Source organism: Poecilia latipinna, unplaced genomic scaffold, assembly GCF_001443285.1.
Source record: "Poecilia latipinna isolate Pla-1442-1.1 unplaced genomic scaffold, P_latipinna-1.0 Scaffold407, whole genome shotgun sequence".
In the NCBI taxonomy this organism is placed as follows: domain Eukaryota; kingdom Metazoa; phylum Chordata; class Actinopteri; order Cyprinodontiformes; family Poeciliidae; genus Poecilia; species Poecilia latipinna.
The window spans coordinates 180,374-206,628 of record NW_015113023.1 but is presented as its reverse complement, the minus strand read 5'-3'; the positions used below and the strand labels follow the sequence as shown (position 1 = coordinate 206,628).

General features: G+C 41.7%; 1 protein-coding gene across 3 annotated transcripts in view; it reads right to left on the bottom strand.

The window, feature by feature from the left end:
* Window positions 1-26,255, bottom strand: part of fstl4 (follistatin-like 4) — a 193,251-nt gene that overhangs the window by 4,813 nt on the left and 162,183 nt on the right. For all 3 annotated transcript variants that reach the window (XM_015037466.1, XM_015037465.1, XM_015037467.1), the window contains exons 7-14: window positions 21,495-21,661; window positions 18,065-18,185; window positions 15,202-15,363; window positions 13,103-13,237; window positions 11,452-11,478; window positions 9,788-9,906; window positions 7,540-7,689; window positions 2,315-2,422 (exon numbers count right to left, since the gene is read on the bottom strand). In XM_015037466.1, coding sequence (XP_014892952.1) covers window positions 2,315-2,422; window positions 7,540-7,689; window positions 9,788-9,906; window positions 11,452-11,478; window positions 13,103-13,237; window positions 15,202-15,363; window positions 18,065-18,185; window positions 21,495-21,661 — 989 coding nt within the window. The remainder of the gene's footprint in view (window positions 1-2,314; window positions 2,423-7,539; window positions 7,690-9,787; window positions 9,907-11,451; window positions 11,479-13,102; window positions 13,238-15,201; window positions 15,364-18,064; window positions 18,186-21,494; window positions 21,662-26,255) is intronic.

The window sequence follows — 26,255 nt, the reverse complement described above, 5'->3', positions numbered from 1 at the left end:
TCACACGTGAACGAGCCGCTGAAGCGAAGCCACATCCTGCCAAACGGGTCAATTACTCTCACTTCAGATGATATTAACATTATCAGAACATTTACTTGCGTTGTGATCCATGTAGCCTGCAATCCATTATGCGGCTTCCATGCAGTTGTGTTTTTTGAAAGATTCATGCCCTGCTCTCTAATTATTCATTACTTCTGGAGGTATGCAGATGAAAAACATTTCTGTGCTGAACGTCTCTCGCTTTCTCTCTCTGGTCGTTTCAGATTAAATGAGGCTGAAATTATTTTGTCTGAATAAAATATTTGAATCAAATCCAAATCATTTACCAACATAACCAAAGCTGAAGCACTAAAAACAAAAATAAATTGTACTTTTTAATTCTGCGCTCAGACTTTCAGCCTGTTTGGCCTCACAGATTGTAACTTAGTAGAAACTGTGAAAACCCACACGCAGATGGCGAGTTTTCCATAGTGGCACCTTTAGATCTGCAGAAAGACAAATATCCAACATCAGCAGGACGAGGTGGATTCAGATGGATGGGAAAAAGAATAAATACTGTTTTTGCTGCTGTAACTTTTAACTTAAATCCTAAAATAATTTTTACCAGGTTCTTCTGGAAGTTTATTTTCTGTCCTTCCTACTGTGACCACATGCATGAGAGACGGCTGCAGATTTAATGAGGTGATGCGATCGGCTGCAAAGTCAGCGAGTTCCTCTGGAAAACGTTTTAGCTGCTGGTAGAATGAAGTGATTTATAACTGGGATAATAAAGTTTAATTTTCTGACATATTTAAGCACATAAACAGTTTTAATCAAGCAAAGTTTCAGAATCAGTTTGGTAAAAGCTTTTGGAAACATCGTCTGAGATTTACACTAAAAGTTTGATGTCAGATGAACATCCAAAACATAACGAGAAAATACTCACTGGGCACCAAAGGAATATCGGCCATTATGATCTCAGTTTGTAGATTTAAATATTATTCAGAGCTTGAGGAGTGCGCTGTTGGTAAAAGGTTTATATCGACAGCTCTGGGAAGTGAGGCATTTTATTAAATATTTACAATATATTCTTATTTTTAAATGTATTTTAAGTCTTTTTCCACATCTTTGTTAAATGTGATAAACCGTGACGCCACCTTCACGTTTTCCACCTGTACTCATGAAAACCAGCAGCTGTGCTGAAAAACAATCCAGAATGAATCATTCATCTCTAATTGCTCATTCAAACAGAAACATAATAAATCTGATTGCATATCACCTCTGCGTATTTGTTAGAGCAAACAGACAGAACTTCCCCAAAGACGAGCAGAACCCGGCTGCGATGGGATCCCCCCCCTCCGCCGCGACGCTCATGTTTGTTCCAGAGATTAGCATCAGCTCCCCTGCTGCACCGCAAACAAAACTTTAAAACAACACCATCATCGACCCTCTGCAGCCGCGCTCTCCTCCCTCATCTGGGCCGGTCCCCTGAGGAGGATTAAACACAGCCACACCTGTGATCATCCCTCATCTGTGAAGCCTCCAGCACCAGCGGTCCGGAGGGACGCCAGGCGAGGAGCCTGCAGCTGCGGCTTTCCTGCTAACCGCTCTAAAACATGGATAGTTTAGCTGCTGCATCGCATCACGTTTAAATCTCACAAACACAACTGAGCTCAATTAGTTACCAGGAACGGGTTCTTCACTCTGAGCTGCCTGCAAAGCAGAGCCCTGGGTGTGAAAACGAGGCAGCGGCGCTGCTTCAACAATCAATATCTGTGCTGCACAAACTGACATTACAGAAATAAATTTGCTTAATGGAAACATAAACTCGTCTTTTTTCATAGAAAAGCTCCAGGATGATGTGGTTTTTCAGCCATATTGAAATGGATGTCACTGTAACAGGATGTCACTACTGGCAAAAACCACAAAGAAGACAACAGGAAGTAGTCTTCTTGGTTTGTAGTTTGTTTTTTCGGCTGTAAGCGTCACAGTTCATTAAAAGTTTTGTTTCATTCCAACGTGTTGAATCCATCGCTCTTCTGGACAACCAACCACTAGTTTCCACAAAATGCCGCAAACCCAGCCGCTCCTAAGGGGCGGGGCTTATCGTCCCAACACCTGAATAAGACACCGATGTCTCCTCTGATTGGCTGTTCACATCCACCTCATTTTTTATTTAATGCCGTTTAATGGAAACACCACAATTACAAAATACAGACAAAGATTTGTGGACATTTGATATTTTCCAAATTGAGGTCAGAGTATTGGAAAATAAAACCATCATGGCTGATCAATAAGCAACCAGTGCAGTGCAACATTAATGTGTCGCTCTTACCTGGAGTGCTGGGTGAGTTTTGTCCATGTCGCCCCAGGTAAGAATCCACACCTGGTCATGTGACTTATCATAGAGCATCTTCACAGGAAACGGGTCTGTTGGCACCGCCTAGAGGTCAAAACCAGAAGAAACAGCAGCAATAATTCAGATGAAAACTGGAAAAGTCTGTTTGTAAAAGCTTCAACATGACAGTGGCATTATGTTGAGCAAATTTAATTAAAATTAAATTAAATTTGTTCCATAAAGAGAGAGACCACTGATCTGTGCTGCTGGAGGAAACCCTACAGACTAGTCCAAAGTGCTTTGGAGCCTCTAACAGGTCCATCTTCCCATCAACATCTGGCTAAAGAACAGCTATGGGTTCTGCTTTACTGGACTTTTGACCTCTTGTCTTTTATTTGCAACAACAAACCAGATTCTGTTAAGACTGTAAGGCGTTTGAAATATTTCAGATAGTTTCTGAATAAAAAGTCCATTCTGTGGACATTTTAATAATATAAAGATATGAAAATAACAGCCCATGAATTTAGCTTTGGGCTTCCCTCTGCGGTCTGTCCAGCTGAGCAACGAACAAATACAAGGAAACATATGAATTCAAACAGTAGGTTTTATATACTGAAGATTAACTTTCATTTATTAAATACAACTAACAGGAGGCGTCACTAACAGAGTGACACCTTTTAAAATGCTGTGAACTCAAACCGTCGCTCAGGTTACAGATTTTATTTTTCCTTTTGGATTTAAGCTGCTCTGAAATCATCAGATTAATTATCCCGCTGCTTGGAGCTCTAAGGAAGCTTTTAATGTTGGATTCAGTGCAAACTAATAACCAAGAAATGCTTTGGATACGTTGGTGAAGCTAAACACCAGCTGGGATAAACTGCATGAACCGTGAATGAACAACAGGTCAGCAGAGGCGATTCTGCATCAGGGAAACGATGAGATGCAGAGCAGAAACAGAGCTGTACTGTATGTACTGTATGCTGCTGGAGACGCTTTAATGTTTCTGTCTGAAACGCAACATGAGCAAGAATAGACAGAATACACAATAAAGCAGGGAGAGGAAAGAACATGGAGGGATCGGCGAGGTGAGGGAATAAACTCAACCTCAGATCTGCTGCAATGTCAACAACAAGGAATAACACAATCCATTACCCGGTCTGCGGCCGACACGCTCACCAGCAGCTCTGCTGTCAGTAATGGGGGGTGCAGCCCTCTGCTCCGCTCCGGTCAGCCAAGTCTCAACTCAGCGTGAGTCTATGAACACTTTGAGGAGAAGCTGGACGCTCTGCGTGTTTTCAGTGTGGTGGGAGCAAAGGTAACGCTGAGGCCGGGCCCTCAATCCTGCAGCCTGGGAGCCAGCCCACCACTTAAGAGCCAGCATGTTGAAAACGATGGAGCAAGAACTTAGTGACCTACTGACCAGGTAGGGGTCGGTCTAAACATCTTCATTTGAACAAAATCATCCTTAAAGAGATTTCAGTCTGCTCAGTTCTGCAATCCAAACAAGCTGCTGGCCACGCCCCCAACTCAACGTTCACACCAGAAAATGGCTGCAAACAGATGAACTATTATACAACCATACACCTTTGACAAGCAGAAGTGGAGCCTCCTGCACAAACAACCCGAATGCAGCAAGGAAGTGGTTTCTGGATGTCTTTTCCAGCAGCCATTGTACAATACATACAGTGGGAAAAATACACTGACTAACTGTGCTGGTTGCTAGGTGATGGCTCTGCTGCAGTTAGCAGAGCCATCACCTAGCGGGCAGTGCCTGCTGTGATGTTAGATTCAAGTTTTTGAAACGACTCATTTTCCAGACAACAAGAAATATTAACATACTGCCAATAAGCGGCTGTTTTTGTTGTTGTTTTGTTTTTAAGTGCATGGTCTGTTTTCAGACCATGAGATTTAAATGGAATTACAAAAATGTACAAAATGTGAATTTGTCCATTTTTAAAATGTCCATTTTAAAAATGCTCTGGTCGTGGATTCTGCCGTCTCCTCTCTGCTCCTGAGGGACATTTTTGAAAGAGAAGTGCATTGTGCCCTGAGACACCAGAGAGGGAGAAGAAAGAGGAGGAAGAATGGAGGATGCATTAACCCTCCGCAGCCAGAGGCCAGCCAGGCGGAGCCGCAGCGCTCAGAAAGGGCAATGAAGGATGGGAAAGTGGTTTTCCAGTGTTTGATGGAGTAAAACAGGAAAGTGGGCAGCTGGTGGGTCACAGGATGAGAGAGGTTGAAGCAAAGTGTCAGGAAAACATCTTTATGGACAAATGTGCCACAGCACTGCCTTTCTCCTTCCACTACAGAACTAATATTGTTCTTAATAAAAGGTAAAATGTTATATTTGTTAAAATTAGAAGTTCTGTTTGATCCGACTATACCTGACAGAATTAGGGATTTATTCAAACATGCAGACCCGTGAATGGATTAAAAAAAATATGATCGTAAACAAAATGGTGTTAACATTTCAAAGTGTGTCAAAGTAACAGGGAATGAAAGTTTGTAAAGAAAACAAATAAGAACTCAAAGATATTGTACGGTGACATCATGAGCGTAAGATCCCACCCCCAGCTTCCTGCTGGTGGGCAAAAAGCTGCTTGCTAACGGTGATTAGCATTGTTATTGGCTATTAAGTTGTAAACATAACATGCTAAATCTTAAATGTTCTCCTGAAATATAAAATAAAAATGGACAAAGAGCTTTGCTACTAATTGTTAACACTATGACAAGGTCAGGAAAAGTTTTAATTAAGAAAGAAAAGGAGAGGGAAGCGGGTCAGTTATGCTAGCTTGACTATGACAACCTAAACACATAGAGGTGCTGCAGAATTCAGTGTTTTTTAGTTCAGTTAAAAAATTAACTAAAACACCACCTGCTCTACTGATGATCTCCAACAGATCATCAGTAGAGCAGATGTTTAAATTAGCTAACCTACCACCGCTGTGTTAGCTAATAGCAGCAGTAGCTAATCTATCACAGCGATCACTTATTAATAATCACAAAATAAACATGGAGCCTGAAAACATAAAACTGTAACGAACTGAATGTTCTGCTCTGTGTGGGGAAACGTTTGAGTGTTGAATCCTGATACATCAGTGGCGTTGTTGTCAGTTGCTATGGCAACGAGTCTCCTTGTAGCACAACCGACACAGAGCGAGAAAAAAGTAGTTTTGTGTTATTTTTCCCTTTGCTGCAGCGATCTAAACTAACAGCAGCTTCATCTCCAGGTTTCCTGTAGTTAACGGTTCTGCTGCAGCGCCGCTGGGGATGGGAAGGAAGAGAATCGTCTTCTTGTCTTGCAGCGTTGTGCGCAGGCGCGAAGTTTCTGCATGTAAACTATAACATGCAAAGATGTCTGAACTAATAAATCACCTTAAATTCTAAAACTAAACCAAACCTCAAAGTAAAAAAACTAATTAGAAACAAATTGTTCCTGACTGGGAGAAAAATCTCTAATTATTGCAAATCAGAACCTGAGATTGAAAATGAGCAACTTTTCAGCAGCAGCGTTTGTGTTTGGATGACCTTTGCCCTCTGGCCACTTGTTCATATTCCCTCCTTGCATTAAGTCCTGTTTTCCCCACATGCATAACGAGGCCGTTTAACAGGCTTATAATGACATTTCTGCTCTGCTGCCTGCACAGTGCCTGTCCCTCTTCCTCTTTGTCTCTTACTCTGGCTTTCAGCTAATATCCTTCCTTCTCTCCCACCTCCTTCGCCTCGAGTTAGGCCAATTTCCTCTCTTCCTGCTCCTCAGTATAAATGATGCTGACCCTCCGAGGGGCCCTGAGGGACTCGGGCTCTAAACAGCCGTTACAGGTAAGATGAATGGCAGCGCAGGCGGCACCCAGCTGGGCAGCACAACGCTGCAGGGAGCCGGATTCATCTTACCTGGCAACGCGCATGTAAAGATGTGAATATTTGGTGCTTCCTTTAAGTTCTGGCTTCTTAGTTTATCTGAGGATGAGGGGTCAAAGGGCACACTGCAAAAACACTAAGAAGTATTTTTGTCCAGTTTCTAGTGAAAATAAAGCAAAATTAACTAACAAGCAACTTTTCAGGAGGAACTATGAGCTTAATATCGATGAAGAAATACTTGATCCTTATTATGACAAGATACTTTTAGTAAAATAATCTGCCAATAGAAGCAGAAGTTTGTCATCAATATTAAGGAATTATTGATCAAACCAAGCTGAACAGCTGCTTGTAAATGAGTTTTCTCTGATTGCATTAAGATATTTGCTCCAGATGAACCAAAAACACTTTGTAAGATTTTGTATTTTTGCAGAACATTTTGTAAAAGCATTAATAAATCTGGAACTTTTCCAGATTTTGTCATTACAAACACAAACTTCAAAGAATGTTATTTTTATTTCATGCAATAAACCACATAAAGTTCATGATGATTCTTCACCAGTCAAACTAACTGACTCCACATTAGGAAATAATCTGTGTTGCTTTAATCTCAGCATAAACGCAGCTCTTCTAGAGGTTTCTAGAGAATATTAGCAGATAAACCATGAAGACAAAGACAGGCTGCAGCAGATCTGGACAGATGTGTACAGACTGTTACAGCAGAGCTCCGTTATTAAAACAATATTTCAAGCTTTCGACAGCCGACGGATCGCTGACCGATCCGTTATCTGGAACTGCAAAGAGAACAACTGCAAACCTTCAACACGTCTAATCCAGCATCCTGTGCACTTTCCAAACTCTCCTTTAGCTAAACCTGTTAGCTTAGCGCTAACAGCCAAACCAGATGCCAACCAGAACAAGAGAAAGTCTGGACCAAACTAACCACTGAGTCAGTTCGTTTATTGTTGTGGGTTTAACCTTATTTTATTTTCCATATTTTAGTTTGGAAATATCCATCCAAAAGGATACTGATCAAATTATCAATCATTTAATATTTAAAAATTACATCCAAAACATAAAAGTGGAAATTTTGGTATTTTAAGAACAAACATGATAATAATTCATATCAATATACAAAAAAAATGAAATCAGGCAAAATAAAAATGTTTTCAAATCAATTTCTTTGAATAAAAACCTCATAATAAAACCTGCAGCTGTGTGTCTGAGTCTGGAGGATTTCTGGTTAAAACATGTTTGATTTTCATTCAGTGGGAAGAAAATCCAGTAAAGTAAAAATAAAATGCTCATGTTGAGTTTATAGAGCAGGTGGTGAGATCTGTGTTTGTAGACGCAGCTGCTCTCACCTGAACCACTTTCTGGGCCTGGATGTCGACGACCAGCAGGCGGCTCTGGAGCGGCTGGGTCACGTAGATGTACTTCTCCCTGACGTTGACGGCCGAAGACCAAACGCAGCGCTGCGGAGACACGCCCTCCCCTTTGGGACACATCTCCTCCTGAGGAAACCAGGACCAGAAACGTTGGCAGCAGATCATCACCCACTGATTCAGTCCGTTTAAGAAGCAACATCAGTTTCACCTGACCTGAGGATGCTACAGGTCAGAGAAAGCTCTGACCTGTAGCATCCTCAGTGTAGTTCAGTTATCATTTTATGCTCCCAGTACAAACATTGACCCTTGACCTGATGTGAAACCAGTGAAAGAGTCGTCAGAAAAGATGAGGGAGCAAAAAGTCTTCGGCTGTAAAAAGCTCCTGTGTACCAAAACTCTAAAACTGTTCATTTTATGAGCTACTGATTATATTTTACGATTAAAAAGTGTATTTTAATCATAAAGTGAGCTAGCGGCAGTCCAGATTACTTAAACAGAGAAATGAACCTTTAGTTTTGCGCTAAAAATCATTCTGTTACCAAATCGTAGCGTTAGCATTGCTAGCTAGTTGCCGTACTTTTACGAATCCTTCACATCTTTTCTGTCACTTCAATTATTTAAAAAAGATTTAAAACTGGTTCTGATTAGCAGCATAATGAAGAGCCACTGTGACACAGACTGCTACAGGAGAGCCACAGCCACCAGAACCTGAAAAAACACACAAGATCTTACCAAGTAGCTGTGGATTAGTTTCTAGTCCAAATATCTTAATACACTTCAAATAAAAATAACCTACAAGTAATTTATCAGCAAAATGACAGAGCTAATTTAAATATATAATTTCTTAATATTGATGAAAAGGTTCTAGTTCCACCGGCAGATTATTTCACTCAGATTTTCCCCGTTTTATAAGTGAAATAATCTGTTTTCATCAGTATTGAGGATTTAAAAGAAGCTTTTATATCTTACTGAAATGTTACCAGAGTTGGTTTCATCTTCCATCCATCCATTTTCTTGTCCCCAGTTTCATCTTATTTCAAAATATTTGCACCAAAAATTTGACCAAAAATACTTGGTAAGATTTTGTGTTTTTGCAGTGTAACTTACTGCATCATGACGTACAGATTTTATTTTTAAATTAGTTGTTTCCACATTTTTAATTTGACTCTTAAACAACAATCACATCCAAAGCGACTGAATTCCCGTCATAAATCTCCTCATCATATCTCAGAGCCACCAGGCGGCTGCTTCACCAGAAATATAAGATCTTAACGTTTTGCACTGGTGATGCTTTTGAAACTGCTGATATAAAAACAATAAATCATCAGGTAGAATCTGTGAAACCACTCAGAAACTTGAATTCAGATTTAAACCCAAACTGTCCTGGTTTTCCAACCCTCATCAGGATTCAGGTGAGTCCGGCTCCTCTGCCTCACTCAGGTGGAGAAACTGCCGTTTGGAGCAGGAAGTGGGAGCCACTCGGCGTTTATATCGATCCTTCACACCATTACAGTCCTGAAAACCCAAATCCCTCCAGGAAACAAGCATCCTGGACCTTTAAAGGCTCTGAGAGACGGATGTTATCCGGAGGATTAAAAGGTCAAAGGTGAACTGTGTTCACCGTTTAGTGGGAAGCCATTGACTAATGGACACAAATAATCCCATTATATTTAGAAAAGCAAAGAGGGAGGAAATCAACCTGGACTGAAGCAGTGCAGGAAGATCTGAGAGCAAATTGAATTATCTGAAGGTTTGATATTCAATTTGAAGAGGAAAAACAGGAATCGTACCAAATAAGATGATGCCTCTGGCAGCCGTCGCTGCTGTTGGTTCAACAGAAACTGAACATCTGAGCCTCTTATGACTGCAGAAGCTTCACTGCATAAACTTTGGTGCCTCCCTCACTTTCATCTTGTACAAAGACGGAAAACAACGGCGCGTCTAGAGCAAAACGAGTCGACTTCAAAATGAAAACGTGTCCAACACGAAGCGTCGGGTGAGTTCTTAACGCGCGAAACGTGTTTGGTGTGAACACAGCATGCTTCCTTTTTCTGAAAAGGTCTGGCATGTATTTGTGTTGTAAAGTCACCAGGAAAGGAGAAAATCATCCCACAGTTTCACACCAACAACTGAAACACATCTAGACTTCACCTGCTCCTCTCCTCAGTATGTCCTAGTTCAAACACGTAGCATGAGCAGTTTTTCATGGTTCAGATGTACGTACGTAGGTCGCGACGATCCTCTCTGTCCGCTTCAGGTGTCTCCGTATTTCACATTCGCTGGGCTGCAGGACGGTGATGCCTTCATCAGAAAACACGTAAAACATGTTTCCCACACTCAACCCTACAGCAGGACAAGAAAGGAAATGTTGTCAAAAACGTCGCCTTCGAAAGAACAAATGCAGTCTGAGCCACTCTAAATGCCACTCTTGTCAAATCTGGTATTTGTGATGGACATTTCAATTTCAGAGGGACTCAGTGAGGCTCCTGTTAGCGAGCCATTACATGAGCAGGCTGGGACCGCATGCAGGCCTCCAGAAGCTGCTGTCAGCGACCCGTCTGGATGCAACAGGAGGATCAAGCTCTGCTGTGAGACACGGCGGCTCTAAATACCACAGATCCAAAGAAGAAACGAGCCTCTGTGCGTTAAAGCACATTCACTGCAGAAAACACAGGACCGCTTTCTAAACGCCTTTCTGCATCCCAGTCTTTGACAAGCTGAGGCTCACAGGCGCCCCCTAGTGGTCGGACTACAGCTAGCCGTAGTCCGACACTACAGCTAGCCGTAGTCCGACACTACAGCTAGCTCACCAGAGCACTGTGTTTAAAAATAAAACCAGGTCACTGGAAGGAGAAGCTGAAGATGGAACTTTTTCAGATGCAGAACTTTAGTTTTTGAACATTACAACACATAGACATGTAGATCTATGCAGATCTATGTAGATCTATGTCTGCAGAGACAATGCGTGAGCAGCGCCACCTTCCTCATTAGGAGGAACAAACCAGTGAGGTAAGAGACGAATATTTTACTGTCAGGTTGTGCAGTGAGACGTTGCGGGGAGTTTAAGGTCAGTTTGTAGGTGATGCTCAGCCTGAAAGAGTTTGAGGAAAATCGCTGGATCAGGATGGGAATCGATGCTCTGCAGGCTCAGCGGTTCCTCCATCCGTTCCCCAACCGTGTGACGTGTTCGCATCGTGTCGAACACGCTGCGTATTTTGCTTTAGAAAACATCCAAGATGGCGTCGCAGCAGAAACGCTCCACAACATGTTGATATTCCACATAAAGGATGAAAGCGGGTCCGGCTGCAACATGTCCAGAACTTTAACTACATCAAAACAGGGAAATACATCCAGCCTCCTCCAACAGCTGATATCAGGTAAAGTGTTTGACATGTTGCTTAGCAACAGCTGTGGCTCTTAAAGGGGCGGAGCTTCAAACTGCTGGTTGTGATGAACAGATGAAGATCTGGTTGGACTTCATATGAACTTTATAACCTCAAGATTTCAAACATTTGTTGGTAAAGTTATGAAAAAGTCTTAAAAGGTAAAAACTAAAGTTTATTGTGATACTTATCCAACTGATCCTTACAGCAGAATCACATTAAGCTTCTGGTGATTTTGTATAAAATGCATTTATGAAGGAAAACCCACAAAGCTGTTTTCATTGTAGCCACAGAACTGGATCTGCCATAAAATGTGGATCGTTTCCTTTAAAGCCTCTGCTCCCGTTTTCTGGTTGGGACTTGCAGCAACATTTGCTGGAGGAAACAACTGTGTGGGTCGTTTTGGTCAGTGGAGTCAGTAAATCTGCTGACCCCTCAAAACAAGCCAACAATTTCAAGTGCACAAAGAAAATAAAAGATATTTTAAGAACTGCTAATGTGTTACCTTCTTCTCTCCAAAGGATGTTTGCAACTGCAGAGAAGAAAAGAGGTGGAAGAAAAACATTAATTAATCTTAGCTTACACATTTGCTGCAGCTGCAAATTGCTGCTCTGGTGTTGACAGGCCATGTTTTCCTCCAACTCTGAAGATTATTATTTTTCCTTAGTGGAGACATGCAGACAGTTTTTCAGTTTAATTAAATGTCTAATTAAATCCCTCTAAGCGCTGAGCATCACCTCAGGAGTGATGAAATCTCCTCTAAAGAAACGTCGGCAAACTAAGTATTTTCCAGTAGGATCAGTGCGTATACCTTTAAACATAAATAAAGGCAAAACCACGTTACCACGTTAGATTCTAATGTGGTAAAATAGCATCTGAATACAGATTAAGCTAATCTTGTGTGGTCCAGTTTTATTTTTGTGTCTTTATTTTAATAAAACATAACATCCAATATCTCCCAGAACATCCTGAAGTGTCCAGGAGATTCACGCTGGAATCAGAAACCTGTTGGAAATCAACCAATCTAAATCTGTTCCTATTTTCTAATAACTGTTCTTAACATAATGACAGAAGCATGAAGCCTGGATGGAAGCGGTCACATGAAACCCGTCTCATATTCATCCAACCGAATCGGACCCTGGTGTCCCTGTTCGCCTACAGATTCTCTTCTCTTCGCTCGTCGTTCCTCTGCAGATGAGAAACAGAATCGGCCTCCCAGGCTCCGGCCCTGCGGTGTGAAACTATCTGCTTTAATCACTTCGTTCTTTAAAAAACACTTAAAGGCAAATCTGTTCTTCCGTCGGTACATCCTGGATTTAGCATCTTTCTATTTGCATGTGTTCTTGTAGCGGCTTCTTTCATGTTTTTATTTCTATTGACCTTTTACGCCTTATGTGTTTAGATCTCTTATGATCTTAAGTGCTTTGTGAGTGCGGCGATGAAAAGGGTTTTATAAATAAATCAATTATTCATCCACGGTTGGCTCTGTAAATGACGGGATCTTGATCTTTCTGGATCTTATCTGAATGTGTTCGACAGGGATTAGAAATGAACATTTGCATTTCTAAGCCACAGATTCTACAGTGTTAAAAATAAAAGCAAAATATACAGAAAAACATTTTTTCAACGCTTCAGATTATTTCCTGGTTCTCATACATTCTTCATGAGAATAAATAAATCTCTTCTTTTTTTAAAACTGTCTTTCAAGGATGGAATAAAAATATGACTTTGCTCACCTAAGACCAAGAATCTGAATTTATTTACTCATTTTATCTATTCCACACGGAGCATCTATATTTAGTGTTTACTACCTTAAAAAGGCCCAAAACAAAAACACATTCAAGCTTTTCTAAAAACTTTACTGGATGAATTAAACTAGATTCTTCGTCTCTGTCTGAAACACATTTATTGCTTTTTAATCAAATTGTTGACATAAATTCCCTCACATGTACATTCATGTTTTATAAGTTTCTGCTTTTGGCTCCAAATCATTTCATCACACCAGGAAAAACAAATGAATTAGATTTAAATGTCCTGATTTACTTTTGGGTCAGATCTTTTATTTAATGCTGTGTTGCATCATTTGTCTTATTTTTTTTATTTAGACGTTTGCTTTTACATGTATCTGAGCGGTAAATAAATAAGATGTGACTTACGCGTTTTCTTGGCCGAATCTTCCACAAACAGAGAGGAGATGTCCTCGTCCACTCCCACCTCGTTCTTGGCGATGCAGGTGTAAGCGCCGGTGTCTTCGTAACGCACGCTGGCGATGAAGAGCTCGCTGCCGTTGGCTACCAGGACAGCAAACAGAAACGGTGAACTGCATGTTCTCTACGCTATCAACCAACTGTTACTGTTTACATCTGGAAACACCGGAGGACGAACAGACAATTATTCCTTTTCCTTTCCGTCGTCGCTGCTGCGTCGGAACGCTAATAGATGAAGCTGCTGGTTTAGTGCAGAGCGCCGCAGGAAAGGGAAAATAACGCAGAAAAAACGTTAACAAATTTTTCTCGCTCTCTGTGTCGGCTACGCTACGCGCAGACTGGTTGCCATAGCAACAGCGCCACTACATGTTTCAGGCTTCAACACCAAAAACACTCCAACGTTTCCCAACATTCGGTCCGTCAGCTTTATTTAAATCACACACACATTTAACAACAACCTGACGGCTAAACGCTAGCCGCCGTTCGCCAGCAGCTTTCTGTCCTTTACATTGATCCAAACATTTCTCCGTTCAATGTGCATCTCAGGCAGAGAACATGTATTTACTGTTTGACCTCGGCTCTCAACAGTCTCATGTTCATAATCAACTGGATGGTAATATGAACAAACTGAGCAGAGGGAGATGATTACCCATAAACACCAGCTTCTACTTTAAGGTGCGGAGGAGGAAACGGTTTAATCACCTGGAAAAATGGCCTCATGAGTGCAAAATGACTCCAAGCTCAGATGTAACATAATACAACATGATGAATCACGGCTGCTCTGCCGTTGTAGTTAATATGAATCAGAAAAGCCTCGTTTGGATCAGTGCTGCTTGGATTCCCAGAATCAGGAGATTTCCTTCACATCACAGGAATAAACCTGAGGAACATCAGAGCAAACCTCCTTCATCCTGAACAACGCTGCATTGTTCTGGCTCTACAGACCAGGTGATGTAGACGGTCGGTGTTCAGGAAAATCCATCAACTCTGATGTTTGCAGAAGCCTTGATGAGCCGAGCCGCTGCACTCGGACCCGACCTGGGAAACCCTCCGCTCACAGCTCAGCCCCTGAGGAGGGTCCAGTTCCTCTGGAAGCCTCCAACAAACACCGACGTTTTCCTCCCCGTTTGGACCGATTATTATATTTATGCTCACATTTACATCCAGTTTCTGTCAGACGCTCTGAAGTGCTCACTAAAAACGTTAGGCTCCATTTTTATGTTATCAACACTTTGAGTTGTAAAATAACGCTGCAAAATACCTAAAGTATCACTGAATTTGACAAAATTACATTTTCATTTAATATATTTTGAATGTTAATATATTTTAATACATCTTGAAATCAACTGTTTTACCTCCATGATTTTGTTACATAGAATCTGAATCATTTTATTTCTCCAAGTTGTTTGCTGGTTGATCTGTGGCTCGTTGTTTATGAGCCTGTGGACCAGAGGCAGCTTCAGTCTGAGTGTCGGTGGGTTGATAACAGGCTGTAACCAAAGCTAATGACCCACAGGTGCCAAATAAACTCTCCTTAATGAGAATTGGGCCATAAAGGAGCCGCTCCGCTCCGCCCGTCTCTCTGACAGAACATCCAGAAACTCTCAGAAAAAAGCTGATGTTTTATTTGCAGCCTTTCTTGATCTGCCGTCTCTTTGCTTTTAGGAGCCTTTTTGTTGTCAAATGAACCAAAATTGGCTGCAACCTGCAGAGGAGAAGCGGAGCGCCCAGGATGACGCTGAAGTCCTTTCTCCATGTTTCTGAAAACTATTTTAGAAAAATCCTCTGCAGCCAAACATTAAATGTCAAGTTGCACAAAATATTTCATAGTTTTAATTCTAATTACATAAACTGTTAATGTTTTTTATTATTATTTGTACTTGGCAAATAAACAAACCAAACATGATAATTTATTGAAATTAAATTTCTGTAGTTTGTTGTATATTTACAGGATGATGCAGGTTTGCAAATCATTTTTCCTCTTTTCTGGATTTTTTAGCATCAAGAGCAGTTTGTTTTTTCCAGTTGTAATAAAAGCAGCTCCTCACCTAAGAGGGAGAGCTGAGTGGAGGAGCTGAGCTGCAGGTCCATGCCGTTCTTCAGCCAGAGCAGCTTCGGGTCGGGGATGCCGTCGGCGTGGCAGTGCAGGCTGGCCGACACGCCGGGCTCCTGGGCCTGCGTCTCCGGGTAAACCAGGATCACCGGAGGGACTGGGCACACGGCGCAGGGACAGGTGAAGACATGATTACGTCCCGTTTCATGGTGGGCCGCAAATCCCAGGGCATAAAACACACAAACACCCAAACGCTCCGTGGTAGAGAATTAATCTCACCCGCCGTGAAATATATTCACAAATAACAAGGATGCGAGAGTCTGGGGGCCGTTATTACAGCTCTGGCCCTGCATGAAATAGATGTTGGACGACTCGGCCGCTTACTGCGTCCTCTGGGGGGACGAGTGCCAGAGAATGCTGAAGAGTTGAAAGTCAAAGGAAATATGAGGTAATATTTTCCATGAGCAGGTGGGATGCAGTTCGACGCTGATGCAAACCTGCTGCTCTCTTTTTCAACAGCCTACATCACTTTGACCTTTAACCTCAGTAAATCTGACGACTCTCTGGATCATTACCTTTATTTTTAGTCACTATTAAGACTGCTTTAGCATTTCATCATAGTCACATACTGAACATTTTCTTTTCTTTGTATCCCTTTTCTCAACAATCTTCAAATCTCTGGAAACTTTTCAGGATTTTCTGTCAGTTTTCTGTCAGTCCAGCAGGTCAGATTTATTTATGTAACATTTTAAAAACGGGTTTAAAGCTGCACAAAAACAACACAATAGAACAACTTGATGAAAAGAGAAAAAAAGGAAATAAAAATAAAACATCACAGAAAAGTTACTGTCAGGCCTCAATTAAACTTTTAAGAAGTGATTTAAAATCACCACTGGAAGGAAATTAATGCATCCAATTTATACGAAATTTAACAGATAAAATCTGAAATGTGTGGCATGTTTTTGTCTTTGTCGACTTTACTGACGTCCTTAAATAAAATCCAGTGCAACAAATTCACCTAAATGGCATTAAAGCTGATTTGCACTAAAGCTGCAAATCAGCTTAAACTGCAAACAAACAAAGTATATTAATGTGTTACATTTAGCTTCATTAAAGCGTGCTCAGCTTTGATACCAACGTTTGTATTTTAGGGAGAAATTCTGAAATGTGCAGTGCACAAAAAAACTCTGATTTATCAAACCTTGCATGCGTTGTCTTTATAAATCAGAGTTGCGGTGAATTGGACGCAGCTGCTCCTAAATGCATCTAAACACCTGCAGCGAACTACACTGCAAAAACACAAAATCTTACCAAGTATTCTGGTCTAGTTTCCAGTACAAATATCTTATCAAAATAAAACAAAACCAACTTTCAAGTAACTTTTCATGAAGAAACAGGAGCTTTTTTAAAATCAATAATTCTTTAATCTTGATGAAAAAGTTCCAGTTTGGAACTTTTACTGGAATTACTGGATCCATTGGCAGAAATAATCTGCCAATGAATCCAGTAATTTTTCACCAATATTAAGGAATTACTGACTTAAAACAAGCTCCTGTATCTTCCTTAGAAGCGCCGTCTAAGTTAGTGCAAATCTCTTATGTGGTAATATTTTGTATTTTTCGTCATCTGTTTGAGCTCCAGCCTGTTGACTCCATGAAAACCAGAAACGGAGCAGCGGTAAAAACTCGTTTCCTCTTTCAAAACAAGGAAATTCTCCCAACATCCTCAATCGATTCTCCCTGCATGTTTGGCTCTTAAACTGTTGTTTACTTGGATGGAAGCCGTACTTTACAACTCCTCTTCAGTGTTTATTAGGTGTTACTTTATGGTGCAGACACATTTTCAACAGCGATGGCGTCACACTGGTAAGATAATATGGAGCAGAGTTTTACAGTACTCAGGGAAAGCTGCAGCATCGTCGTTCTCCTAGCGAACAGATTGCTGTAGCGGCGAAGCGGGATGCAAACCGCCCACTTAGTCTAATGTGGCTCTTGGCTCCTCTCCATTCCACCTTATCTCACCTCCTCCTATCTTTTTTGAAATACCCTGAATACCCAAAGCAAACATTTGGTAATTGCCCTCTGCTGATAACGCCTCCCCAGACATCCTCTCTGTCTGCACGGCTCCTCTTTTCACTCTGAAGCACAAGAAGAAAATCTGCTGCGTTTTGTTTCATATTAATTACATTAATTTATTTAGTGGGCAGAAAAACCAAGCGATCACATATTTTTATTGAAAAAGTTTTAATTGGGGGTTTGAGGAGGTCAGAGATTTGTTCTGATGTTACCAGTTTTCTACCAGCTCAGGTTTGTTTGTGGATTTTTAGAAAAATAAAATATCCTGTGGCATTCAGACGAAGCTTTAAATAATCAGGTCTAATAGTTTATATGCAGGCAGAGCCGGCCCAAAGCATAAGGAAACTAAAAATACCAAAAATAATATTCTAAATATTCTATTTAAAATGCTTAGAGCTGTTTTAAAATTGTTTAAACTAATTTGGAAAAGTATTTACGCCACTAAAAGTATGGCATGTTATTGTTTATATTCTGAAATTTCCCGCATGGAGAAAAGACGATTCGTCTCCTTTCCACCCGGAGCGACGGTGGAACCTGGAGATGAAACCTGGAGATGCAGAGATCCTCTGGATCCACACATACTAATCATGCAGCAACATCTGTTGAAGGCAAAGGGTTTAAATTGGCCTCTCTAACCCAGACTACCCAGTAGTTTGTTGTTCTGATTTTATTTGAAATGCAACAAAACAAAAAGTCTTTTTCTGGCATCCACAAAGCAGGACAAAGACAAATGTTTTTATCATTTCTTCAGGAATTTTAGGAGAGAATTGAGCCACTACTGACCATTCACCTGCAGCACATGAGTCTGATAGAGGTCTTCGTAGCCGTAGGCATGGCAGCTGTAGTTCCCCATGTGAATTGTTGTCACCTTGGTGATGTACAGCGAGCCGTCGTCCCCAAAGTCCTGCAGCACAGGAGGAGATGGAGGAGAGGAGTTAGGACTGGTGGAGATGGGAACAGAACGAGGGAAGAACTGGGTGCAGCAGATCCACAGGGAGCCGGTGGGAAACGCAGGCAGCTTGATGGACTGCAGAGAGGAGGACTGCAGCAGCAGGGAATGATGGGAAGAGACAGGGGAGAGAAAGAGTGATGGGGGAAGGAAGACAAACCATGAATCAAGGGTTTCCCTGTTGAGCTGAAGCAGGCATTTGGGGATTTGATCCTGCTCTCCCCTCATGACGCTGCCTCAGTCTGATAAATGGCAAGGGTTAAAAATATAAAGCCCATTAGGCTGATGAATGAGCCAGAGTGGTTGGTGCAGCGTGAGCCAATCAGCAGGGACTTCCTGCTACAAGTTAGCGCAAATTAAAGCATTAAACTCTCTGCCGTCCCACCGAGCGGCAGATCGCACGGATCTGATGGTCCGACGTTCTCACTTCAGCTTTTTAAAGCCAATAATTCCCTAATATTGATGAGGAAGTTCTGGTTCCACTGGCAGATTATTTAATACAAATATGGGGATATTCTGTGTTTCATCAACATTAGGGATCTGTTGATGTGAATCAAGCTCCTGTCTGGTGAAAAGTTAGTTGTGAGTTAATTTCCTCTGATTTCAGTGGACTAAGGCATGTTCAATAGAAACTAGGTTAAATCTACTCGGTGAGGTTTTGTGTTTTTACAGTGTAAACATGACAGTGAATGAAGAATCAAGTGCAGCCTTTGAACAGAAATGAGCCAGAGGTTATTCTTTCTGTTACAGTTGAAAATATCTTTTATTCTGTCTGAAGAACATGAACTAAAGCTGCACACATTTTATTCAGTTTTTGCACAAATCTACTTGTGATTAATTAGTAATAATGCAGAATCTATTTTCTGTTAAATTATGTTTTTAATTTGTCCTTAGTGACTCCTCTGACAAGAACAGTTGATAAAAATCAGACGAATGAAACATTTATCACATCCATGTGAATTAGATTAGATTTATCTGCATATTTTTCTACAATCCGGTTTAAAACAAAGTGCTTCTTTTCTCCCATTTCCTGCAGTGGATCCATGCAGCCAAACATTAAGTTAATTCATGTGTTTAGGCTCCAACAGGACGCCAGCAGCCATTGCTCCGGCCCAGGTCTGTGCAGAGCTGCAGGCACCTGGAGTCGCGGCCCCAACATGTCAGCCTGTTTATTCGCTCTTCACCCCAGCAGACCAACATGCTGCTCATTAACTTGCAATCAGCACATTGAGAAGCGGCGCTGGATGGAGCCACGCTGAGCTTCCACCCAAACAGGAGCCGTTCATTAAGCGCAGAGCTTACATTAATCGCATTGTTTCATGGAGGATGCTCGGCAATCATTGTTCTCTTATTTCCACTCGTTTGTTCGTTTTCTTGTAATTAGTCTTCCTCCCTCCTGCAGCTGAGTATCGCAGATGAAGGAAGACAACCACTTCGCTTTTGTCTGCAGGAACATAGGTTGTGCAAACTTAAAACACAAAGACGAGGATAAATCAGCTGAGCTACTCTCAGGGTTCTTCACGGCTCTCAGCAGCATCGTAATTTTCACATTTTGCATTTCAAAAACAGGCTGTAATTGGTTCATTTTAATATAAATGTGAAGAGACCACCCAGCGCGCCTCTTACTGCTAAAATCAACCAGATATTAATTAGGCAGCCCACTCACATTAAGTAATAGGTTTTATTTAAAAGTTCAATGCATTTTTATGTGGTAATTATGCCGCATCCTTCAGTCTGACTCACTTTTACTCTTACCATGAATCTGTTTTCCTTCCCGTCTATGAAGGAGAAAAGGCAAAATAAATGCAAATTCAATTTTCAGATTTAATTTGCATGTTAATATTTCTACAATTCATTTAATCATTTCCACACAGGATGATTCTTCACTAAAGTATTTACACCCCTTCTCTCATTTTCTTACATCACAACCTTCAATGTTTTGATCTGGGTCAGTCCAGTTCCTCAGGATCCGCTCCGTGTTTTAGACGAACTTCTGCTCCGACACACCTGATGACATTTTCACCTGAGCGAACCGAACAGAGGCGCCAAAAGTCTGGGTTCAGAAACATTACCAAAGAGGAACAATCTAGAGTTATAGATCTACAGTCAACGCACAGCTCCAGTTGTTCCAGCTGGTAACCAGACATCAGGCTGACCTCTGACCTCTGACCTGACCCTTTGGTTCCTCAGTGGACCTTCTAGCAGCTGCAGAACATTCAGGCCCAGAGGACTAAAGTCTCCGACCAGAGAAACTCATCCAGGATTTACTGGCTTTGATTCCTGCAGCAGGTCAGACTGACAGACCAGAAGCTGCAGCTGGAGATCTGACTAGAACCAGGAGGGTAGAGACACCACCTGGTTCTACGCCACCCGGTTCTACACCACCGGGTTCTACATCACCCGGTTCTACACCACCCGGTTCTACACCACCTGGTTCTACGCCACCTGGTTCTACGCCACCAGGTTCTACGCCACCTAGTTCTACAGTCCTTCACTGAGAGACTTTAAACTGCTGCTAGTTTATAAATCACTGAATTACAGATTAAAGATCTGCTGCTGTTGGATCAACCTTCCAGGCCTTCCAGACCTTCCAGGCCTTCCAAACCTTCCAGGCCTTCCAGGCCTTCCAAACCTTCCAGGCCTTCCAAACCTTCCAGACCTTCCAGATCTCTCAAACATGGAGAAGCAGCATTCAGCTTCTATGCACCATGAATCTGGAACAAACTTCCAGAAAACTGAAAAACAGCTGAAACACTGAGCTCATTTAAATCTAGACTAAAACCTCCTATTTAGAGCTGATTTAGAAACATTTTGATGATTTTGATGACAGAACTTAGAAAAAAACAATGTTTCAATCATTGATGACTTTGTGTTTTATGATGTAAAGCCCTTTGAACTACCTTGTTGTTGAAATGTGCTACAGAAATAAACCTGATTGATTGATTAATTGATCTGTGATTAAGAAGTGGAAAGAAAACTAATGATGCATATTTTGATTTTACAAAAACGTCACTTCACTTCGGAGTTAAACACTCTAGAAGCAGCGTTCATTAATCCTCATAACACATTTCAAAGTGTTCTTAACACCATATCAGTATTAACAGTTTGTTTTCTTTCGTAATTGAAAGTCAAATTACATGAGTAAAAATTATTTAGTGATTGAAATTAATTGGTTATTGGAGGAATAATGGATCCAGAACCAATATCTGTGGCCCGTACTCTCTGCTGTCGCCTCAGGAAACAAAACATCCGGTTTGGACTCACGTTGATGTCCTCCAGGTCCAGGAAGTTCAGGACGATGCCGTTCCTCTTCCAGATGATGGGCGGGCGCAGCGTTCCCTGGATGGCGCAGGTCAGGACGGCGCTGAGGCCCACCGTTACGGTCGAGGTGCTGATTCGCTGATCCTCCGCCAGGCTCAGCTGCACCACTTCTGTTGGTTCAAAACAAAACAATCAGAACAGATGAAGGAGTCTGAGTTTATTTATTGTTAACGGGTTCAGATATAAACCATGCAGGCCCTTCGTGTCACTAGAAGTAAAAATTAAGAAGCAACATTTTGTCTCTACAGTCTCAACTTTGGACCAAACGCCCTGAAAACCTGAGCTGAGTGGAAACTGTTGGCTCCTTTTCATCCTGTCACGATGAATGACAATATTGCTGTTTTGGGACCATTTTCTAGTAATATAATGGTAATGGCATATAATAATCCATAAACTATAAATGAACATTTAACACTGGAACTGGAAGACATTTTAAATATGCAAAATAAACCAACCAAACAAATATAGTTCACCAGACTGAAGACCAGTTTTGGTAGGAAGAGAAAAAAGAAAAGAGGGAAACGATAAATCATGCAAACAGAAATTATTGAGCTTGTTAAAATTTATCATGCAATGAAATGATTTATTCCCTGCTTTTAGGCAACATTGAGTCAATTTGTGTGCGACGCGTCTCCTCAAAGGAAAGCTGAAAGTTTTAGTTTTTCATCATCGGTCTGGTCCAAACCAACCCAGAAGGTTCAGAAACGTTTTGCTGTGGCTGCCGAGTCCAACGAGATCCGAAAAACTGGATTCTCCATTTACAGCCTTCAACATTTCACGACTCTCACTCAAAACCAATCATGCTTGCAAATGTTGTCATGTCATCATCAAACTACAGTAATATTTAATATTTCTGCAGGACGATCTCCTGCTCCTGGAGTAAAGCTGCCTGGTGATTCCTGCTTCCTCTGCTGGAGGTGTAGATTTCACCACCATGAAAACTACATGAGCAGCCGGATTAAAAGGATCAGAAAACAGAATCTGAGCGAGAGGAAGAAAATCTGACTGTAGACGCATCAGTAGGAGGGAAAGTTCAACATCTGCCTGTAAAAATGAGGAATCTAGTTCTGCAGTAAAACCTCCTCATAACCTCCTACAGAGGGGTCAAGATGGCACTGTAGTTGTTTTTATTTTGTAGTAATATGGGGCATAATTATTTAGTTTTTGAATTTGCTGACCTCTGACCTCAACTGTTTTCTGCAGCTGAACCGGATGAGTAAAGCAGCGCATGGTTTCTCAGCGATAGCTACATTTTTCAGACCTCTCCGTTTCCTCCAGCTCTGTCTGACTCCTCAATCTGCATCCATACTTCTGTTTATGGTATCGTGACTTTGCAGCATAAAGTCAAATCTTTATGTTGTGACAGAATAGCGGCGATGAGGCCGGTGGAAACACGCCTTCACTGCAGCAGCCACAGGTGACAGGACTTCATTGTCCAAGCAGACTTTAGGTAAGATGGCAAACAGGCTCTGAGATGTTTGTGGGAAGCCTCCTGTCACAATGCAGACTTTGACAAAAGCAGTTGTAAAGGACCTGAGGATATTAGCTGTCTGTTCCACGCAGCTCTCCCAGTGACAGATGAATGTGGGATGACAGCTCGGCCTGCCAGGGGCTTCTCAAAGCGCCCTGGGTGCTGTACACCGCCGCTCCAACCAAATTATAACTCAGCACATCAGTAATCTGGGTGGCAGAGCAGGCTTTGAGTGCCATGTGACAGATGGGAGATGAAGTGCATTGATCTGGCTTAGAGGGCCAGTTTCAGGTCGCGCCGTGAATCTCAACTAGACTCAACGATACGAGACCGGCGAGGTTTGCAAAGTCAGCAGCAGCAGCCGACTGTTCAGACGGACATCTGAGGCCACTTTGTATCGATTCTTTAAAAGGGAGACGAGAAGTGTAACGGCTTAAAAGTCTGCTGGTGGGAAAATCTCTTTAGAGTTCAGTTCAGCTGTAATTAATAGACTGTGGCAGATAAACCACAGCGAGGCAGAGAGGTTATTTTAACAGCTACAGCTGGAACATACAAGCATATACAGCTTCCCCAGAGTCCAGACCGAAACGCTTAAACACGTAGAAACAGGAGGGAAAACAACTCAAACCTGCTTACTGAGGATGACTTGCTGTTTAAACTTCTGCATGGGTACAAATGTACATTTTCCTGAGTTTCCTGTAGGTAATAGTTACAGATAGTGATTTCACCTGCAATGCTTGTAAAAATGCTCCAATATTGGCTTTTTAAATGAGAAAGTAAAACGATGAGAACTTACTCTGCAGTTAATGTGATGTTTATAATATCCAATGACCTGCTGCCGGAAAATAAATACAATTAAAAAAGTCATAATGACCTGGAAACCATAAAACCTGCCAATAACCTGATTCAGTTTTAACATTTAATCTGTTCCTAATCGGGTCAGCTTACAAAAGATAAAAACGGTTATGTTGTACCACAAATGGTTTGGACACCCTGTCAGCCTGAACAACACGTTTCCAGCATCCAGCAGGAGGAAAATGGAAGAAATGTATACCGAGTTGAAATCTCAGAACGGAAAAAATGAATTAAAAAAAAAAAAACAATGCAGAGAGAACAAAGAAAAGCATGAAAAATAAAACCTTGAAAAAAAGGAGAAAAAAACAGCTGGAGTCAGAGAGAAATAAAAGAGCTAACTGATTGATATTCGACTTGAAACAGGTAAAAAGATTTAAAAAATGTCTTTCCATGTGTCAGGATGAAAAGACATTTGATGCAGAGCAGGTCAAATATCTCAGAGTAAAAATGGAGTTTGTCCCTTTTCTCCCTCCGTACGAGACGAGTCCCTGGTGAGCGAGAGAGACGTCAAACCAGAACGCAGAGGAGAGAGATGGAGAAAGGAGAGAGGAGGAGAGATGAGAGAGAGATGGATGGAGAGAGGAGAGAGGAGGAGGGAGAGAAGGAGGAGAGAGAAGGAGAGATGAGAGAGAGATGGATGGAGAGAGGAGAGAGATGGAGAGTTTGTCCAGTTCCTACAGCAAAAAAATGTGGATTTGATTTACAAATTAATTGACTTCAGTAATTAGACACTGAGTTGTTTTAACTGGGATATCAGAGCACAGGCACCTAAACTCAAATGCCACATTTTCACACTTATATGAAAAAAATAAATAAAACCATGTGTTGGTTTAATTAAAATCCTAATATAATGTGAAAAGTTTTACTTGTAAAAGTCACAGTAAGTGAATCTGTTGGCACTGCCAGCAAATTTATAATTTAGTTTCAAAGATTGTAATTAAGGTTGTCGAATTGACCTTAATTTGTGCAGGTTGTCTTAATGGGACCCAAGATCTCATTTACAAGAGAGATCTGCTTTTATGAACCAAAATTACAAACAGCAGCAAAAATATTAAAAGTTACTAAGATATGAGCTAAACACAAGAGCACATTTTAAACACCACAGATGGGAATGAGCGATATAAACATTATACGGAAGAAACAATAGAAATTTAGCCAACAATACAGATCTGTAATCTGCCGACTAACTGCGGTAATGCCTGATGATGTAACCGACCGGCATCAATACAGAGGAAGTAGAAAGCAGAGCGCAAGGGAAGAGCTCGTTAAAAAGGCAGATGCAAAACACATGAATTATCTGGACCTGGTTTTGGTTTAACCTCCGGTGGTTGTAGCGCGACGCTCAGGAGGAGCGCAGCAGATGTCACGGTCAGACAGCGGGGAGGCGAGAGGGAAGAGGATGGCATCGGTGCAACGCACAACGGGTAAGGGCACAGGGCAAGGCTCACCGAGTCCAGTGGACCTGGTTTCTTACTGGGATGCTCAGGAGGAGCACAGCAGATGTCACGGTCAGACCGCAGGAAGCGCCAAAACCAGACAAAAAGAAAAACTCCTGAAAGTGCACAGTTCAACTCCACAGGAGCGAGCACAGAGTCAAAACCTCATGTGGTTTAAATTACCCTGTTTCTGAAGACCTGAGGAGGGCTAAACAGTCAGACCAGGAGCAGAAAAATGTAATCTGCAGTGTGTGGGAGAAAGAAAACACGAGCAATTTGCTGTTTAACGAAGCATGTGCTTGAATAGCAGTGATGCCGTTCCAGTCACAACACTGGGAACAAAAGGCAGGATTCAATGCAGACTAGGGGTTGCACCAATTAGTCGACTAGTCGATTCTTTTCTCTGCAATTATTTTACTGGGCCAGTCGACTAGTCGCAATCACATGACAAAACAGATTTTTCCAAGGAAATGAAAGAAGGTGGACTAGGTGAGTTCGTCAGAAAGCTCAAATTGTATAAAAATGTAAATAATTTAACAAAGACAATCTGTAAATTACAGCATAGGCTACCGCAATAGGGGCGTTGCGCGGTGCGGTGGTTAGCACGGCGCCCCTCATACAGAGACTTTAGCCGCGGTAGTCAGGAGTCCGACTCCCGTCCTCCATTCGCTGGGCCCAGGCCTCTCTCCGCTCTCTCTGCCCCCTTACAGTCAGATTGTTGTCAAATAAACTAGTGCCGAAAAAATCCTTAAAAAAAATAAATAAATAAAAAAGACTACCGGAGTAATGTGTTACAACGCGTCATGATGTCAGGCTTTTTTATCCATCCAACTGATCAGCGTCACCCTGCGTATTGAAGCTTTTAACCTGGCAGCTTTACGCTCTTATAAAGTTATGGTTTGACTACATCTGGAAACTAAGTCCAAGCTTCACCCTGAGGGT